This window comes from Silurus aristotelis, assembly GCF_946808225.1.
Source record: "Silurus aristotelis genome assembly, chromosome: 25".
Classification (NCBI taxonomy): Eukaryota; Metazoa; Chordata; class Actinopteri; order Siluriformes; family Siluridae; genus Silurus; species Silurus aristotelis.
In genome coordinates, this window is record NC_139598.1 from 7,653,188 (window position 1) to 7,674,245 (window position 21,058).

At 37.3% G+C, this 21,058-nt stretch overlaps 1 protein-coding gene across 1 annotated transcript in view; it reads left to right on the forward strand.

The window, feature by feature from the left end:
• Positions 1-21,058, forward strand: part of ek1 (eph-like kinase 1) — a 79,979-nt gene that overhangs the window by 57,829 nt on the left and 1,092 nt on the right. Inside the window, exons 9-16 of the mRNA XM_083529880.1 lie at positions 3,390-3,457; positions 3,970-4,095; positions 4,189-4,374; positions 12,909-12,970; positions 14,203-14,412; positions 15,777-15,926; positions 16,863-17,056; positions 19,958-20,095. Of these exons, the coding sequence (XP_083386006.1) occupies positions 3,390-3,457; positions 3,970-4,095; positions 4,189-4,374; positions 12,909-12,970; positions 14,203-14,412; positions 15,777-15,926; positions 16,863-17,056; positions 19,958-20,095 (1,134 nt within the window). The remainder of the gene's footprint in view (positions 1-3,389; positions 3,458-3,969; positions 4,096-4,188; positions 4,375-12,908; positions 12,971-14,202; positions 14,413-15,776; positions 15,927-16,862; positions 17,057-19,957; positions 20,096-21,058) is intronic.

Here is a 21,058-nt window from a genome sequence, read left to right on the forward strand (position 1 = left end):
TGTCTGTCTGTCAGTCTTTCTGTCTTTCTTTCTTTCTTTCTTTCTTTCTTTCTTTCTTTCTTTCTTTCTTTCTCTTTATTACTCATTCTCTGTTAGCACTATGCTCACTCATTACACATAGGAAGAATAACTTTGTCAGCACCTCCACACCTCTGCATCTGCACCAACTGTCACCTGCAGATAAAGGCTTTCACACAGAAACACACACACACACACACACACACACACACACACACACACACACACACACACACACACACAGAGGCAGAGACAAAAGAAATTTTTAACAAGAGAATCAAACTTGGTCAAATACCATTAAGCAAACCTTTTTTTGTTTTTTTGTTTTTTCTTTAGAAAAAAACAGGGAAAGTGTTAACTGCACACAGATCTATTTTCAAATTTTTTTCCCTCAAAAATGTCATTGATGGATGTCTGTTATTCAAATCATCAACCTTTCATCCCCCATTAGATCTGTGAGAGGAAGGCAAGCGTATTTACAACTTTGAGCAGAACCTCTTGGGCTTCCGCAGTGATGGGGGAAGTGTTTCATCAGTGTGCGAAATTGTGGTATAGCAGCTGCAGGGGAGGTTTTTATGTTGCACCTCAGGGGTGTGAGGGTAAGATGGGAGTGTTTTGGGTGGGTAGGAGGGTTGATTTATTTTTCCTGATTACCACATGCTTCAATCAAACACATAGCCCCATCCCCCTCCAAGTACATATACCCACTCACAACCTATCTGTACCCTCAAAGCCCTCAGCCATGTGAAAGCATGTCCATCCATTGGACTGTCTATGTGTCAATTATAATGTCGTGTATGTGTGTGATGAGCACAGATGTGCACTAGTATACCGCCACGCGTGGTTCGGGTTGTTTGCTAGACAGGTGGGGTCTCTCTGGGGACCCCCTCCACTCATTAAAAGCAATGAAGGGGAACCTAAACATACACGTATCCCTAAACCCCCGTTTGTGCTAAAACAGGCCCCAAAGCCCCAGCTGTGCAGCAAGATGCAACAGGGCAGATTAGAGGGCGAGATGGATGGAAGATCTTTCCATCCCAGCAGTCTCTTATTATGTAATTGACCCCCAGTGCTCTACCGCCCTGCTTGAGGCTCTTATGTTAAGCATGGACTGCTGCACAGATGCTTTCTGATCAGCTGTTGTCAATGGTTCTTTTAATGTTCAGCAGTGGGCATGCTACCGACTCAAACCCTGACTTTTGGTTTCCTTTTTGTTTAGTTTTTTATTTAATTCAGCTGTATTTATGTAGCAACAAAATTACATGGTCAAAATAGCTGTAGAGCTTTAGATTCAGGCCACTAATGTGCAAGCTAGAAAATACATTTTCAGCAGAAATGCTATGCTTCCTTTTTTTTTTTTTTATCCAAAAATTACAAATATGTCATTTGTAACAAAAAGAACTGAAAGAATGACAAAAATTAACTAGCCAGATATATACATATAAAAGTTTTATTCAACTAATTTGCCCATTATCCTCAATTTATGATCTCAAACACACATACGGTTGTTGTCCTCAGACAGCATGTCCTAACAGTCTGACATCATTGTTTTTAACATTGCAGTAACATCCCTGGCTGTTTAAACAGTTGGACAATGATGCACAGACAAGTAGAAAAGTTATAAAGTGTTATCACATGTTACATCTTATCACATGTAAAAAATAAAATAAAAAATTGTATATGCTAAAATATTATTATTAATATATTGACTAAGACATAATACGTCTTTTTTCTGAATGTGATAATGGTTCTCTAATGTTATATAACATCCTTATAACCATGAAAGTTGACTTTTGTTTGTAACTAAAAAATACTGAGCATTTTGTCTGTCCACAAAGTCTTTGGTTGTTACGTGCTCTAATCGTAGCCATCAACACATTTGTCGCTATCTACATCAGGTCATCCTGTAAGACTTGCATGCATTAATAATGGGACTTTTGTTGTCCTTAGAAAATGTTTGTTGCTATGCCATAAGATCTGAACTTCCATACACTGCTTCCATAAAGTGTCTTTAGGAATCTTCTTGAGAATTACCTTATACCTATTGCCCTTTGGTGCATTGAAAATCTTCCCTCTCAGCTTTTGTGACAGTAACTTCATCATGGTTGCAACAGACCCCTAATGCATCCCTGGTTGGTGAAAATTAAGGGTCATAAAGACTGGCAGTCAGTTTTGTAATCTGCAATATTATACAGCGGTTGCATATTTGTAACATGGCACTATTAAAAAATATCCTGCTACTTTATTTACTTTCAATATTGCATCATTCATTGTCTTTGTTCAATTGTAACATCATTTAACTGATAAAGGTTTGATGTATAGCAAAATCTATTTCTGCTGAAAAGGTTAAAGTTAGGTATCTTTACTTTTAAAAGCCTGAAGAGTTAAGGCAGGAAGTAAGAGAGAGAAAGAATGAGTACAATATGTTATGTTATGTGCATTTAGGAAATTGAGACAAATGAATTATATTGCATCTTGAAAACCTTAAAAAAAAATTTTTGGTTTCACTTTGGAAAAAAAAACGTAGACCTGTAACATTTTTACACAAAAGTTGCTGTGTGTAAAGAAAACAACCTCTCTATGTCTCGTGAAATAAAATTGATAACCAGTAGCCACAATCTGCTGTGCTAAAGACTTTTCATTTCGCGATCAGCTGCGTGAGGTTCAGTGGTGAGCCCTTGCAAAACATAAATATTCAACAGTAAATTTTCAGAATGTGTTATGCAAGTATTGAGCTGTACTCCTGTGGGAGTAGCTTTAGAGCGCTTCCTTTCTCCAGCTGGTTCCTAACAGAAGGCTGAAGCTCAGTGCTGAAGTTCATCTGCTGTTACCCAGATGGGCCTCCTTTCTCAAGATGACCAGTCACTGACCGTCTCCATTTTACCATGTAATTATTATGCTCTGTCAGGCTTTATAATCCAGCTTTTTCTTTATAATCGAGCTCTCTTAAATACATGCCATGAAAAGAAAGAAAGCAAGCAAGAGTCTTGAAACGGATTAAAGGAATAATGAACAAGTTATCAGTTTTAAGCCCTGCATGCTTCAACCCTATATTCATTAAAAAAGGCAATATTTAATTTATGACCTTTTGTGCAGCTGTGATGAATGATAATGTCTGACATGTCCAGCTTTCAGTGTATTTTTAGTTGTAATAAGAATTAGGATGAGACATCTATTAGGTTGCCAGACTCTTTAAATAGCAGATTTGTGCCTGCCTGATTCTTATTGAAGCTCACATCATTGTGTAATATTGCATACTGTTTGTTATCTATTTCTCTCCATGGTCTAATAACCCATACAGGCAGAGAACCTTTTTTTTTTTTTTTTTTTTTTATAATTGATGACAGAATGTTGTATTTTACTTTTGCTAGGCACTGCGGCTACATCAAAGCAAAGCAAGACCCTGAGGAGGAGAAAATGCAGTTCCAGCATGGCCATGGTGAGAGACACTTTGATTTCAGAAAAACAGTATCCAAAGCAACGTCTTAGCTGTAGGCAAGGAAATACAATGCTTTTAATCACCAGAGATCACCTTTATATCTTTTTTGTCTTGCAACTTTTTTAGTTCCTTACAGCATATCCTGGAGAACCTGAGTTGCCTGTAGCTAGTTAAAAGACACTCTGTAATTTGACTCTACTGTTTAGTAAGTGGGCAGAGGGAGAGCATGTTTCTTAGCAAGTCATGCATTTGTCAGTAAGTGAAAGCTCTGTGTGCTGAGGGTCCCTCTGTCGCATCTGCTGATAAATTATGCCGCTGATCACTCCAGTTGCCTAATGTGTGTTTTCTCTAATGACGCTTTTCCTGCCTGCCAAAGACAATGCTTAATGAGGTTGCAAATGTAGAGCATCGTTCTTTTAGGAAAATAGATGGGTTACTAATGAATGAAGCAAACTGACTACAGAAACATGGTCGTTATCCTAACCTTGCTGCCTTCCCTCATGATTTTTCAGTCCCACTTCCTGGAAGCAGAACTTACATTCATCCACACACATATGAGGATCCGAATCAGGCAGTCCGAGATTTTGCTAAAGAAATTGACGTCTCCAACATCCGCATAGAACGAGTGATTGGAGCAGGTAAGGTTACGTCGTTTAATTTGCCCAGCTGTAAATTCAGGCTAAGAAGAAAGAATGAAACATCAAGCCATATGTGAATGTGTTTTAAACCAGGTGAGTTTGGGGAAGTGTGCAGTGGCCGGTTGCGTCTGCCCAGTAAAAGGGAAATCCATGTGGCCATCAAGAGTCTGAAAGCAGGCTACACAGAGCAACAGAGGCGGGATTTCCTCAGTGAGGCAAGCATCATGGGCCAGTTTGACCACCCCAACATAATCAGACTGGAAGGAGTTGTGACCCGATGTGAGTTTCGGGTGCATGTTCCATTAGCATATACATATACACAGTGGGATGCAAATTTAAATATATTTAATTTCTTTTTAAACACTGTTCATTTAGCACATAATAAAAAAATCTACATGTTTTTAGATGACTTGGGAGAAAATCCAGATTTTTAAGGTTTAAAGATGATTTGGTTGAAACTCGAGTTACACATCAGAACTAGGATCCTAGTGGACTCAAAGAAATTGTTGCACAAGTAGGTTTCTTCATTCATGCAATTCATGGAGTTAGTAGTCATATATGAAGCTCGCCTGGCAACAAAGACATATGCAGTGAATTTCCAACATTACTGTAAAAACCTGATGATTTGATTTAGGATTCTAGTTTGTTTATATTTTGTAAAATAGACAATATAGACAACACTTTTTGCCCATAAGATTCATATGTGCTTTTTGAACATCCCTATTTACATTTTGCTAAAATGTGCTGATACAATAACCTTTACTCTTCTGGGAAGATGTTCCACTAGATTTTTAATTGTGGTTGTGGAGATATGTGTTCATTCAGCTACATGGGCATTATTAAAGTCAGGTACTGATGAAGTGTGAGGAGTAAAGATGGCAAAAGTACACACATCGTTCACTCAAGTAAAAGTACAGAAACATGTTTTAAAAGACTCTGGTAGAAGTTGAAGTACTGACTACATTTTTTCACTCAAGTTAAAGTAAATAAGTTTGGGCTCCGACATGTACTTAAGTAAAATCTGTTTTAGTGTCACGCTGGTAACTGGACCTCACATCATATTAATATATTAATACAAAAGAATTTCAAATGTTATCTAATGAATGTATCCAGACTGAACAACCACTTTATAGAACACAAGTAGAGAAAAGATGATGATTAGGAATGTTTCTGTTTTCAGTCATGTTTACATCGCTGACTTTCTCTGTCTCATCCACGTTAACACCATACTTCTTGTTGCCTTCTGCCTTGCTCATTGTTAGCTTCGTACGATAGCCTACATCTGTGGTGCAAGGAAATGATAAACCAGTGGTAGATTTAAAAAGCCACTCGATGACAAGAAATAGGTTGATGGGCTAAAAACGGCACAAAATGAGAAGAAAAAATATTGTTCATGTTACCAAATTGATTAAAACTAAATGAATAGCCTGGCTTGACAGTGTAGAAACAAAAAATACAGACATTTGTGTGAATTGTGTAATGAGTGAAAGTAAAAAGTTCTATCTAAATAGTACTTTTGTCCATATAATATATATTTGAGAACCATCTCAATTTTAATAGAAAATGTGTTCCCCTCTTGAGAAATGCAGATCTCTAGTTAAGGAATGTACAGAAAATGTTAAGAGAATTTGTAATTCATTCTTATAGTACTGGCATTTCTGAATATGGATTTTTATTTCCACTGTTTCTAACAATATGTTTAATAAAAAATAAGTAGTTCTGGTTTAGGCGACAGTGAATTCGGGTTTAAATCCAGATACAAATAACTCAGATACAAATATTTGTAGCACTAAACAAATACAAATAAAGGCAATAGTAGTTGCATTGCATTGTATATTTCATGCACATAGAGTGTATTATGTAAAGTGTTTTAATGCTCTGTTCCTGTTATCCTAAGACATGGATGTAAGAAGCACAGAGTATATGTATAGGTGCATCATATTTTCTCTGTGATCATTTTCTCCTCTTTAGGAAGAAACAGCATGAAAGGAACATGAATATTTCATGGATATGAATATGTATTATATTATAATACATTGCTGTATCAGAAAAATGCTGGCCTACTTATTGAGAATTCCACAGCCTTAAGACAGAGAAATTTCACTGTAACAAACTCACTAAAGCATCTAAAATGTTATAGGTGACAATTTTATGGTGTTCTGCTTAATATGTTTGTCTCTAAAACGGGATAGACTGAAGTAAAATTGTTGATACTCTGCTTCCTGTGTTAATTTGCATTTCAATAGAGCATATTTTGAAAATTCGAGCTAATAAACAGCACACATACCGACCCCCAAATTGGGGCCTATTAGTCAGAGGATAATGACGGCCACGAGGATAATGTTACTACAGATCTCTGCCCTACATTTATCAGTTCACTGAGAGCAATTTTGCCATGTTATCTACTCATGGATCCAAAGTGGTGTGCTGTTTAGCACTGGTGTGTAGTGTAAGAACAACTAGTAATTGGATCCCTCGAAAATAAATAGTCAACCAGTCTGCTATATTAGCAAAACCTATTAAAAAAATAAAAGATTTAACAAAGGCTAATGTGATCTGTGGCTATAATTCTAAATTTGTCCAAACATTTTACATCAATCTCCAAATCTGGTCGATTTCTCCGTCTGACCGAAAATGGCACGGGATGTTACACTTCTTCCTCCATCATGAAATGATAATCAAAATTTTTTTATGCACCGCTTTATTTACTCCTCCAAAAGACATGTGGAGTAAGCGAGTGGAAGTAGAACAGAAAAACAAAATTGCAGTCATTACAGTATATAGAGCAAAAGCATTTCTTTTTACAATGAGTACAGGGAGTCTGACTTAGTAAACAAGTCTATATACAGTAAACTATTGAAAAGATCAGTGATAAATAAAAAATATGAATACACTTTATAGAATACACTGAATACAGATGAACTATATGTGAACTATATGTGATAAATCGAAACAGATTCAAATTTGTTCAACTGTAGCATTGTGTTTTAAACACGTCCCTGAGGACAGTCTTTCAAATGAGTCTGTGAGCTATGTATAGTATTTTGTATAATTTTCATTAGAATTTTGCTGTTGGAGGCACATTGAAAGGATTGGTGGACTTAAAAAAAATTCATATTCATGCAAGATATACTTATCTGACCTCATAAGTACTTTTAAGTAGCACTATATCTAATATGATATACTGCCAAGTTACATTATCCATTTTATGTATACTTCTTTACTGGTTGATATACTGGCAATCGCTGTATCCAAAAAAGCAATATACAGTGAGAATCCAGTTTATCTTGATAATGGATATTGAACTGGTAGGACAGTTTATATGACAGATCCAGTATGGCATTTATTAGCCTTGACACCATTGCTGATTTTGCAGATATCATATTTTGTGTGTGTATGTGTGTGTGTGTGTGTGTGTGTGTGTGTGTGTGTGTGTGTGTGTGTGTGTGTGTGTGTGTGTGTGTGTGTGTGTGTGTGTGTGTGTGCGGGTGGGTAGATGTTAGGTTTTAAGTGTGACCCATTCCATGTGTGTGTGTTGAGATTGGGTGAGATAGGAGAGATAGGATCATGTGTGGAGTGTCACAGTAATTTCACAGGTCAGAGAGCATCCTGATGGTGCTGTGCAGAGGCAGACGACAGGTCAAGACCCCCGTACACTGCATTACAGAGCCAGCTGCCAATCTAGCACCTCTCCTTGCTCAAAGAGCATAATTACCCGTCTGAGAAAGACAATTTGGGATGCATTAAAGTAGAAAAAGAAGTTTGAAAGAAGACAACTAGTTTATGTTTATTCTTGCTGACAGAAGGAGAAAGGAGGAGACAGGGCACAAGCATAATTATGTTAGAATATGAAATGTGGCTGTCACATTACACAGAGCTTAAAGACCTGGTATATCATTATCGGCGGCGACAGAAAAATTAGACCATGATTGAGCTCATTGTAATGCAAATAGAGCAGCGGTTAAAAGAATGGGACTAGACTAGACCGTCGTCCTCCAGCCTGTCTTAACCAAAACACTGAGCTGTCATGGTCTCTATGGTAAACCCATTGTGCATTTAACTGCCAGATTAGTAGACTATATTCAATCTGATAATGTGAATAGGCTGTCTACTTCTGCTGAGTTTAGAGTTAATATGGTTTTAGATGGTTTTCTTGATGGATTCTGGCTTAGTGTTTGGTCTGTGGGCAAAGGAAGCAGAGATCAGGATCATAATAGGATTATTTTTCACCCCGGAGCACTACTTTTGACTGGTTTTATATTCTAGAAAGAGGGAAGGAATACCCTGTTGAAAATCCATTTTACTCTGCCATACGACAAGACCAAATTCATGCTTTTTAAAAAGCGATACGCATAAACTTTGTGACAAGAATTTCTGAGTAAACACCAATTTAAACTTGTTTTTTAATTAAATGCTTATGATTTCTCTTTTATCTATGATCTCTAGTTATATTATTTTTTATGTGGAAATGTGAATGCATTAATTCAAGGCACATTATAATTCAATATGATTTTGTTATGTATCCTAATCCATCTAAACTAATGTCAGGACTGATCATGTTTTTCTTTCCCAGTAAGATCAATATATATATATATACAGTGGGTACGGAAAGTATTCAGACCCCCTTAAATTTTTCACTCTTTGTTATATTGCAGCCATTTGCTAAAATCATTTAGGTTCATTCTTCTTCCTCATGAATGTACACACAGCTTCCCATATTGACAGAAAAACACAGAATTGTTGACATTGTTGCAGATTTATTAAAAAAGAAAAACTGAAATATCACATGGTCCTAAGTATTCAGACCCTTTGCTGTGACACTCATATATTTAATTTAGGTGCTTTCCATTTCTTCTGATCATCCTTGAGATGGTTCTACACCTTCATTTGAGTCCAGCTGTGTTTGATTATACTGATTGGACTTGATTAGGAAAGCCACACACCTGTCTATATAAGACCTTCCAGATCACAATGCATGTCAGAGCAAATGAGAATCATGAGGTCAAAGGAACTGCCTGAAGAGCTCAGAGACAGAATTGTGGCAAGGCACAGATCTGGCCAAGGTTACAAAAAGATTTCTGCTGCACTTAAGGTTCCTAAGAGCACAGTGGCCTCCATAATCCTCAAATGGAAGACGTTTGGGACGACCAGAACCCTTCCTAGAGCTGGCCGTCCGGCCAAACTGAGCTATCGGGGGAGAAGAGCCTTGGTGAGAGAGGTAAAGAAGAACCCAAAGATCACTGTGGCTGAGCTCCAGAGATGCAGTCAGGAGATGGGAGAAAGTTGTAGAAAGTCAACCATCACTGCAGCCCTCCACCAGTCGGGGCTTTATGGCAGAGTGGCCCGACGGAAGCCTCTCCTCAGTGTAAGACACATGAAAGCCTGCATGGAGTTTGCTAAAAAAACACCTGAAGGACTCCAAGATGGTGAGAAATAAGATTCTCTGGTCTGATGAGACCAAAATAGAACTTTTTGGCCTTAATTCTAAGCGGTATGTGTGGAGAAAACCAGGCACTGCTCATCACCTGTCCAATACAGTCCCAACAGTGAAGCATGGTGGTGGCAGCATCATGCTGTGGGGGTGTATTTCAGCTGCAGGGACAGGACGACTGGTTGCAATCGAGGGAAAGATGAATGCGGCCAAGTACAGGGATATCCTGGACAAAAACCTTCTCCAGAGTGCTCTGGACCTCAGACTGGGCCGAAGGTTTACCTTCCAACAAGACAATGACCCTAAGCACACAGCTAAAATAACGAAGGAGTGGCCTTACAACAACTCCGTGACTGTTCTTGAATGGCCCAGCCAGAGCCCTGACTTAAACCGAATTGAGCATCTCTGGAGAGACCTAAAAATGGCTGTCCACCAACGTTTACCATCCAACCTGACAGAACTGGAGAGGATCTGCAAGGAGGAATGGCAGAGGATCCCCAAATCCAGATGTGAAAAACCTTTTGCATCTTTCCCAAAAAGACTCCTGGCTGTATTAGATCAAAAGGGGGCATCTACTAAATACTGAGCAAAGGGTCTGAATACTTAGGACCATGTGATATTTCAGTTTTTCTTTTTTAATAAATCTGCAACAATGTCAACAATTCTGTGTTTTTCTGTCAGTATGGGGTGCTATGTGTACATTCATGAGGAAGAAGAATGAACCTAAATGATTTAAGCAAATGGCTGCAATATAACAAAGAGTGAAAAATGTAAGGGGGTCTGAATACTTTCCGTACCCACTGTATATATATATATATATATATATATATATATATATATATATATATATATATATATATATATATATATATATATATACTGTATATAGGGGCCTCAGATTGGGATCTGAGGAAACAGAGGTCAAGTCAACATCTCGAACTCTGTGTCAGAGTTTCTCAAACCATTCCAACAATTGTATAGTGTGGCAGGGTGCATTAATCATTAATCATTATCCAAGAATGACACTGAGTGACAAGTATAACGAGAATAATAAAAAATAATAGTAATAAAAAAAGAATATTACTTTGTAACATGTCTATTTTCATTTTATTTATTTTGTTTTTAAATACATTTAAATATAAAATATTTTAAAATAAAATATTTCAAGATGCACACAAATGTTACTTTAGAATGCATTTAATCAAATATAGATAAGTTCTGCTTCTATGTAATCAGACAAGCATAATATGTGTTTGTGCTAAGATGTTCCTCATTGTGTTGATTAAAGTTAGCTTATTAAATTTGGCTGCTTTTATCAAGAAATTTGTCAAGTTGAGAAAGTGTTAACTTTTTCCCTGTTGTGTGTTTAATCACATGAATGTACAGTCACTACAGTATTTGCTAGTAGAGCATTTTTGTGATGAGTAGATTAGATTCTGACTTAATAAGATGAAATTCCAGACTTAAATAGAGTGTATATAAATGTGCATGATTTTTTTTTATGTATGCAAACACACATATTCTTTAAAAAATATATCTTGATATGTAATATGACAAATTAATTTAGTTCGCTAAAATCATTAGAATCCAAACATTACTAAATTTTTTTCTTTCTAAATGCTCTGAAATTGATAGTCTGTTTTAGTTGTTATAAATTGAGACATGTGCACAATTATGCAGATTTATCTGTTATTGCCCTGTTTGAATCACACTCCTTTTAGCAATGCGCAAGGCAGTGTAATTATATATCACGGCTAAGAGCACTGTCCAATATCAATCATACACCATTACCCACAGCAATGGATGAGCAGCTCATGACTAATTGCCATAATGAACTGATCACAGGGCCTTCTGCCACTTTATAAGAAATGAACTTCTTTAATTAGCTTCATGTGTTGGTGTGTATCTGCAATTGTTATCATTTCCAGTCCAGGTTGTGACCAGTGCTATGTACGTATGTAACCGATGGGGGCTTGTGTGGATATTAGTCTTGCTTAGCAATTGGTTAAGCCCCAATTTGTTTTAATGACTCCCTGACCCTGCCATTCATGTCATGTAATTTACTTTTTGATAAGCGTAACATACCCAGCTGTTCTTTGCTAATGTTGACAGCTTGAATGAGCATCTCATTCAGATGGCTTCCACACAGAGAGACAAAAGCAACAGGACTTGGACAGATAGAGAGAATGTAGTTTTTGTCATCTTCCAGTAAAGGAGGACAGTAACAAAGTGATTCACTTAATGCTTCTTCACCTTTAACCTCACACTCCAGCCTAGGGAACTGTGTTTGGTAATTACAATCATTGCCATTTGAGTCACCCTTGCAATTTTCTTTTGACCTTAAATTGCCTGCCTGGGAGCTCAGAGTAGAAATTTTCTTGTGAATGAGGTGAGACGGGACGTAATATTAGGTACTATCATGATGGCAAGGAGGTGTGTCTGAGGGCTTGGACGGCACGTGCAGAAAGAGTTTTCCCATCATTCCAATCAGCCCTGGTTGATAATCAGGGCAGATTAGCCCTTTGTTTGGTCCTTTTTTGAGCCCCACAGAACAGGTTTGGGCTCAGGCTGGAGCTACTTTGATTGACACTCTGTTTTTGCAGTGGAATCAAGGGAGAATTTTTAATCACTTTGTGACACACAGGTGTGAACGTCTCTTTCCCTCCCACCTTTATTCAGCCCCCATATGCGGTGCTGGCAGCTGCCTGTGCAGAAAGAAGTGCACACTTTCCCATTAGCAGATTTTTGCACCTCTTTCTCCCCCCTCCCTTGGCCAATTCATCACCACATCCCCCAGGAGCCTCCCTTCTTCTAGCCTTCCGTTACCCCCACCCCCTCCATCTTGCTTCCCTCCATAGGAACTCATTACCATTCATGGTATTTCTGGACAAAGATATTCTCTGAGGACGGCTCACTCTAATTATCTGCCTGACTGTTATTGAGAGCTTTGATTAGGGGCTGTCACTATGAGTAACAGCCAGCAGGTAGAAGGCAGAAGAAGAAAGGTGGGTAGTCCATAGGGGTGCGCTACTAGCATTCATTCGTTTCTGTCAGAAACAAATTAAATATGGAACATAAAGCCTTTTTGGCCACTTTGCAATGTCTTTCTGAGTCTTTCTTCCTTGAAGAAATAAATGTAAAGCACTCTGTCAGAACCTCTTTCTCAAACACGCCTGCACACACACACACACACACACACACACACACACACACACACACACACACACACACATGCACACACACACACACACACACACACACATGCACACACACACACACACACACACACACACACACACACACACACACACACACACACACACACTTTCACACACTCAGTCTTTCATCTCCGCCTGCCTCATTTTTCCTTATAAATCTACAGGTAAACCTGTGATGATAATAACAGAGTACATGGAAAATGGATCATTGGACACATTTTTGAAGGTGAGTATTTTTGTTCATGTTTGTAACAGCCAAGAAGGAGAATAAATCAAAAGTGGCTCATCACCCACAATTACAATTGTGATTAGTGACCAATTTGATCTATTCTGTGTAGCTCCCAATATCACTCCTTATGACTGTATTTTATTGCTATTTTATAATTTGAAATGCTGAAAGAGACTTAATCATCCCTGAAAAAATTAAATTGTACTTTTCATAAGAGTTTCTAAGCAGCAGCTATTCTTAGAACATATTAAACACGTTAAATTTTATTTCATAATACAGAGAATTGGGCAAATGTACTAACTACTAGATCTTTGCAATAGTTCCTAGGTCAACACATTTGGTTTAAGATTTTATGAATTGAAGTGGCAGGTTAGTGTTGTTTAATGGGGAGGTTGTGAGTTCAAATCCCAGCTCCAAACACCAGTCACTGTTGGGCCTCCTAACCATCAACTGCTCAGCTGTATGAAATTAAATAACTTTATGTCGCCCTGAATGTCTGCCACATGCCATAAATGTAAATAAATAAAAAAAAAAATTACTCAGCAACAAAGAAAGTGATCATTGAATATATCAGCTTGTTATTGAGGCAATGGCAACCAATACAGATTGGACAAAAACACCACAGGATCCAGAACATGTAAGATTGTGTAGAGATATGTATAGGGTAGATTTGTTTAAAAATCCATATATTTTTTACTAATCATTCTTTCTCTTAGTTATGTTTTACCTGCCATAAGTATTTCGTGATTAATGAATCTTGATATATTTCTCTAAATATTAACAAATTCTGGTCATGGAATCTGACCAAGATAAAGAATTCACTGAAGGTGAATGATTCAATGCAGTAAACACTTTGTGTGGTGCAGTGGCCATTGTTTGCATATAAATTTGCATGTTTTTTTCTTTTTCTGAAGATTTTGAGTGGAAATCTGCGGGTATACGGTTGAAATTACTTAGAGATGAATCATAAGTAAAATGCAAAGAAAATGACTGAGATTGATAACTTATGGGAGAGCAAAGAGTAAAAAAGAGTCTATATGGTGTTCATAGTGGAAGCAAGTATTCTGAGGTCTAGCTATAAAAGCAAACTAAAAGGTAATGTCATGTGTGTGTCATTTTCGAAAAAAATATTTAATGTTGCAATATATATAAAGTATTTGTTTGGCTTATAATGTGTTGTAAAGGTAATGCATAAGCGATTCTATGTTTTTTTTTTTGTATTGTGGTAGAAACATGACGGCCAGTTTACAGTGATTCAGCTTTTGGGCATTATGCGTGGCATAGCTGCTGGAATGCAGTATCTCTCTGAGATGAACTATGTACACAGAGACCTTGCAGCAAGGAACATTCTGGTAAATGGAAACCTGGTGTGCAAAGTATCAGATTTTGGACTGTCCCGTGTCCTGGAGGACGACCCAGATGCAGTGTATACTACCAGGGTAAGGAAAAAGTTGAATTACAATTCTGCACTCCTTTATCTAATGCAGTTTTTTTCTTGTCTTTCACCTGTCCTTGTCTTTTTAGTGTTAATAAAAAAAGAATACAGGAACATCACAGTAAAGGGCTTATTTTAGAATTCTAATTATCCTTTAATGCTGCACTCCCCTCCCAAGCATAAATGAAATGAAACAAAATTGGAAGGCGGACTTGATCTAGTTGTATAATGAGAAGTAGGTCAGTAGTGTGTGTTTGATGAAAAACTTCTAGGATGGCAGTGAAGGTTTTGGATAGCGAAGCAGTCACTCCAAAGTACAAAAGAAAACAGCATACTCTGCAGAATCACTGAAATCTCACACGGGGGAGAGAGAGAGAGAGAGAGAGAGAGAGAGAGAGAGAGAGAGAGAGAGAGAGAGAGAGAGAGAGAGAGAGGCAGAGAGGGAGAGGGAAAGAGAGAGAGAGAGAGAGAGAGAGAGAGAGAGAGAGAGAGAGAGAGAGAGAGAGAAAGAGAGAGAGAGAGAGAGAGAGAGAGAGAGAGAGAGAGAGAGAGAGAGGCAGAGAGGGAGAGGGAAAGAGGGAGAGAAAGTATACAGTAGTATAGTCTTTTGATTAGAACTCTTTCTCTTCAGAGATCTTTCATTAAGCTGCATCACTAAGCTGTCCATCACATTGCCCTGAAAGGCTTTTGGCAGACACTATTAATCTACTTTCTCCTCTACAACTAGATCTAGTTAGCTTTTATACTTGTTTTATATTAGATTTGTTTCATTCAAGATAAGATTCTAGATAAAGAATTATTATAATCTATGCAGGTTGTTTTCCCAGTATGCACATTCAGAATAATCTCAGTGATGATCAAACGTGTGACAGTGTTGAACGGGGAAATGCATTTAGATATGCAAGAATTGTAATTACATTCATACCCACCATCTAGGGTCATCACTAGTAGGATTTAACACAGAATCTCTACCCATGTCCCACAAGGAGCAATATTGTCTTCTATTGACAAACAGTCTGGTTGGATCACCAAACCAAGTGAGAAATGACTGAGGGAATGACAAAAAATTATATAATAGAGAAATTAATAAACAAGACTCACTGCAGAGTTTAAATTACACAAGATATGCATTCTAAAATACTCAAAGCAGCCAATCTCAAGTGAACAACCATGCTATAATTAGTGAGATGAGATAGCATTTTACCTATTCTGATGTTTGATGTAAACCTGAAGTGAAGGACCTGTATCTTTATATTTTAATGCATTACACAATTGCCACATAAATGACTAAATGGAGACCTCCATGAATATGCAGGTGTATTGGTGTTAAAGTGATGGCTTATTGTTGCTTTTTTTTTCTTGTTACAGGGGGGAAAGATTCCTATCCGGTGGACAGCTCCAGAGGCCATAGCTTACAGGAAGTTCACTTCAGCTAGTGACATGTGGAGTTACGGTATCACCATGTGGGAAGTCATATCATATGGGGAACGGCCATACTGGGAGATGTCCAATCAGGATGTGAGAATAATCAGTATACATATGAATTATAATGTAGTTCAAGAGGTTTGTCAAATGAATATTTACTATAGCTGAACCTATAAAAGATTCTACATGCTTTTAGACGTTATGAGCTTTCCCTTTAACTTTTTTGAGTCTTTCTCAAGGTTTACTACTCTCACTTACAGAAACCTACTCTATACACTGTGCAGTGTCTATATTGCCAGCTCTCTCCAAGTGGTCCTTCTGTGCCCTGTCATATAAACATCAAGAGGTTTTGAAGGTTCTGCCATCCGCCTGCAAAATTTCTCTGCCAAAGCACTGTAATTCCCCTGACAGCAGTTCCGGCAAAGACTAAGACCTGACGCTTGCAAACTAAACCAATTAAATGCATCTGGTGGAAGAACATTTCCAGATTTCTGTTAGCAGACCAAGAGAATTAAAATCCATTGCGCCTAGCTCATGGCTCATAGAGATTCTACATAATAAACCTTTTGATTTATTTATTTCCACCTTTAAAAGCATTGCTTTGACAGAAAGTTGGGACCAACCAAATTATAGAGCACAGCTAACTTGCAACTTTATAGTCAGAACATGAGACTGCCTCCATGCCTGTTAGCAACACTTTCAGAAGAATTTTGGAAATATTATTCAATGCATTAAAAAGAAACCCATCTGTGCATTTCCTTTTTTGCCATGGCAACACCATTCTTGTTGTATATGTGTGTATTACTTGGGTCTTCTATGTAGAGTAGAGCTAATTGCTACATTTGCATGTAACTAGGTTAGTCTAATGATTGTAGAATGATATTCAATACTTTCAATTCAAATTCAACACTAAGTTCCATGTACTAAATAATAATATTAAAACCAGAAACAGCTTACTACACAATTTTTTTATTGATATGCTAAAAAGACATATGTTTAAACTTCTATGTTTTTGTTTATCCTCTGCAGGTGATAAAGGCAATAGATGAGGGCTACAGGCTGCCAGCCCCTATGGACTGCCCCGTAGTGTTACACCAGCTCATGTTGGACTGCTGGGAGAAGAACCGCAGTGACAGGCCTAAGTTTGGGCAGATAGTCATTAACCTGGACCAGTTGATCCGCAATCCAAGCAGCCTGAAACAGCTGGCCAACAGTACAGTCTGGTGAGAATATGCTGATATGCAAAATATTTATAAAGCTTTGCACCTCCACCATGCTTCACTGTTGCCTGCAGACACTCATTATTGTACCGCTCTACAGCATTTCGGCAAACAACTTGCCTCCTGGTACAGCCAAATATGTTGACTCATCAGTCCCAAGAACCTGCTGCCATTTTTCTGTACCCCAGTTCCTATGTTTTGTGCATAGTTAAGTCACTTAGCATAATTTTCACATCAGAGGTACGACTTCTTGGTTTCAATTCTTCAACGAAGACCACTTCTGCCTAGAATTTTCTAGACAGCAAATGGGTGTACCTGGATACTATTTTTCCCACCAGTTCTTTGATGATGGCACTGCTGTACCTTTTTCGATGTCTTTTAACCAATACATTAAGTTTCCTTGGACGACCACTGCATCTACAGTCTTCAACATTGTTTGTTTCTTTGTGCTTCTTCAAAATAGCTTGCACAGCACATCTCGAAAACCCCAGTCTGTTTTGAAGTCTTTGCCTGAGAGAGACTTTGCTGATGCAGAATAGCTACCTTGTGTCTTATTGTCTTATCTGCAGTAGCTAGACTCTATGGATAAATGTTTGTGGACATCTGAGCATAGGATCTCTATCTGCTTTTTAAACATTTTATACCGTATTTAGTGCCTTCTTGTTATTATAATAACCTCCACTCTTCGTGTAAGTTGTTCCACTAGCTTTTCATGTGTGGTTGTGGAGGTTCATGCTCATTTTGCACAAGTGTATCAGTAAAGCCAGTTGCTTATGTAGGGTGTGGAGGTCTGGGGTGCAGTCATTCCAATTAATTACAAAGGTGTTCAAAAGGGTTAAGGTCAGAGCTTAATAGCAGGTTAATCTTTCATTCCAACCCATTAAAATCTTATCTGCATGGAGCTCACTTTGTGCACAACTACCTCACGTTACCATTTCCATCAATTTGAGACAGTTTAACAATTGAGGGCTTTTAAGATAAAAGATTGATTCATCTGATTAATGAAAACCCAATTTCCTTTTCCTTCTCACCAATCAAGCACAGCTGTTAAATATAATAGAGAATGTGTATGGATGTTAGCATGGAGCGGCATGTCTTTCTGTTTAAGACATCAAAACACAGAGATTGTGCAGATATGATCTTATGTTATTGTAGATAGAAACCAGGTGGATGACCAAATAAAAAATTTCTGAGAGACTGCAGAATGGAAGCAGATGAAGGGCGGTTTGTTTAGTTGGGCACTAACCAGCAACAAAGCAAAACGTGTCTGCTTTTACTCCCGGCGCAGCAAAAGGCACAGACCACGCTTCATATTTGGACAGAGCGGAGTCTGAAATTCTCTTGATGGGATTGTGTGCATGTGTGAATGTGTGCAAGTGTGTGTTACAGGGATTACATTGTAATCAGGCATCCCAGCAGATCTGGAAAGCAGCATGATAACTGTCTAGGTTCTGGCTGCTGATTAGCTCTGACAAGGCCTTTCCAAGGCTTCTGTGAGACCTACCTATGACACATACACACACAGACACACAAAAACACTGTAGAGGGAGCTGTTTATAAACATCCCCCTTTCAGTAGTTCATGCGTTTGTTGCTTTTTTCTTTAAAACTAGACATTTGACTGCATCACTTGTGTAGGCTCCCTGCTCCAATTTTGGATCATAGCACTTAAATAATAATTGTACTGTAGATAGAACAAATATAATCCTTTTTAAAGTAACCCAATAAAAATGAAGAAACATATAATTGACATGCAAAGTCAATATTGTTCTTAATTATTGTTTTGTTCCAGATCAATTAACTTTATTTAATGTTTTTTATGCACCATTGCAAAAGCAATTAATAAGTAATTTCACAACTGAGGCAATTAAAACAAAATATGTATAACAAGTGAGATTCCATGGTTGGAAAATACTTGAGTAATTGTATGTGGTTATTATACTTAAGAATTAAGTATGTTGCAACGTTCCTGAAATCACATACTTGTGTTCTTAATTTAATTTCCAACCCTAAAAAAGAAAATCCTACTTTTCTATTTAAAGCCTTAACATACTCAGAGGTCTGTTCTCTTCTCATCCAGCAAATGACTGCATGCTATGCATCAATAGAATGGGCTCTTACATGGTTTATTTGAATTGTAGTTATATTCAGTGTAAAGCATCCAATCAAATTCAATAAAGTAGAAAACAACTATAAAGAATTGATGTGACCTATGTTGCATGGAGTGAAAATTGTTTAAATGCTACACATTATCTGTAATTTTCCTTGGAAAATTACTTGGAAAGTGTTAGTTTAAGTGTTTCAGTAAGAGGTAGGTCTTTACCAGTCGCTTCAAGATAGCCAGGGATTCGGACATCTAGGGGAAGGTTATTCCACCACCTTGGTGCCAGAACAGAGAAGAGCCTTGGAGTAGACTTACACTGATTGTACCAGTCGAGCAGTGTTAGAGGATCTCAGGCAGTGTGGTGCAGTGTCAGGAGTGATGAGGTCTCTGAGGTATGAAGGTGCTGGTCCATTTTTGGCCTTGTAGTCAAACAGAGGTTGGGTTTTAGTTGATGAGCACTCATCCACTAAAGTCCATCAAGATACATGGTGTGTATTTGTTTATTTTGATACACTAAAAGAGAAGTTATTTGCTTTTTTATTTCAAAATGCACTTTGCTGTATCTTTGGCCAACCCTGCAAATACCTGTCCTAAATAAAAACATATTGTGCCCATTTTTTTGGCCATTTTAAGAGTAGATAAAAAAAAGTGTTTCATATATATATATATATATATATATATATATATATATATATATATATATATATATATATATATATATATATATATACTGTACTGTACTGTACTTTGTCAGTTTTAGAGTGCATGAGAAACAATCTTTATTCCCCCTTCTGTCCTTAGGGAGGACCCAGTAAGTCCAGAGCCTGCATTTAACACAGTGGCTGACTGGCTGGACTCAATTAAGTTGAGTCAGTACAAAGAACATTTCTCCAGCGCTGGCTATGTCACTTTTGACTCTGTCCTCTATGTCAGCATCAGGTTAGTATCACAGTCATAATTCTGCCAAATTATAAAAGTAGAAATAAAATCCATTAAAAATCCTTGACAGCTTTCCTAAATACTAGCAACTTGTTTAAATATACACTCCTTTGCAAAAAAATGGTCCAAGCAATAAATTGGAAAAATGTTAAGCTTTAAAATCATTGATCAGGAAATCAACAAAAATGTAACAAACACTGTAGATCTCTAGGATTTCTGGTTATATATGCAGTAAGAGCTTGTCATTAGATCCTTGATAGGCAGCATCAGATGTGGCACTAAATAATGGCTAGAATTTTAAGAAAAATGCATGCAATTATTTTTTTGGAGGGTGTACATTTTATTTGTTTAATTGTGCATCATTACATCACGATCTTGCTTGTAAGTACAAGACGACTATGTAAGTGAATTTCCCTGTTTCTCACTAGCTTTTCTCTCAAAAGTTTACCTCGAAAAAAGGAAATGATGGCACACAAGATCTCAAAAGTGCATTGCATTTGTTTAATTCTAACCCATGAATTTAATGGCTTGGCCCATGTTTATTTATTTATTTATTTATTTATTTATTTATTTATTTATTTATTTATTTATTTATTCACATTTTATATTTATTTAATTAATTAGTATTTTTTTTTTTTTTTTTTTTGCTTAGGATTGTACTGTATATACTATATATTGTATTTACCTGTATGGGTATTGTAAATGTGGCATCTTTTTTTATTTTTCTATCTGAATGTGGATGTAGCAGCACAGCATGTACTCTGAGATATATGTCAGCTTCTAAACAAAATGTCACAGTTAGTATAGGTAAAGAGGTGGGGCTAAATATCATTGGATGTGGCTTATTATCACAGTCAACCGTCAACCGTCATACAGGTTATACACACATAGTGCCGTAGTGGAACATACATTTACTACATAAGCCTAAGAATTTTTAGTTTGTAAATAAAATAAAAAAAAATC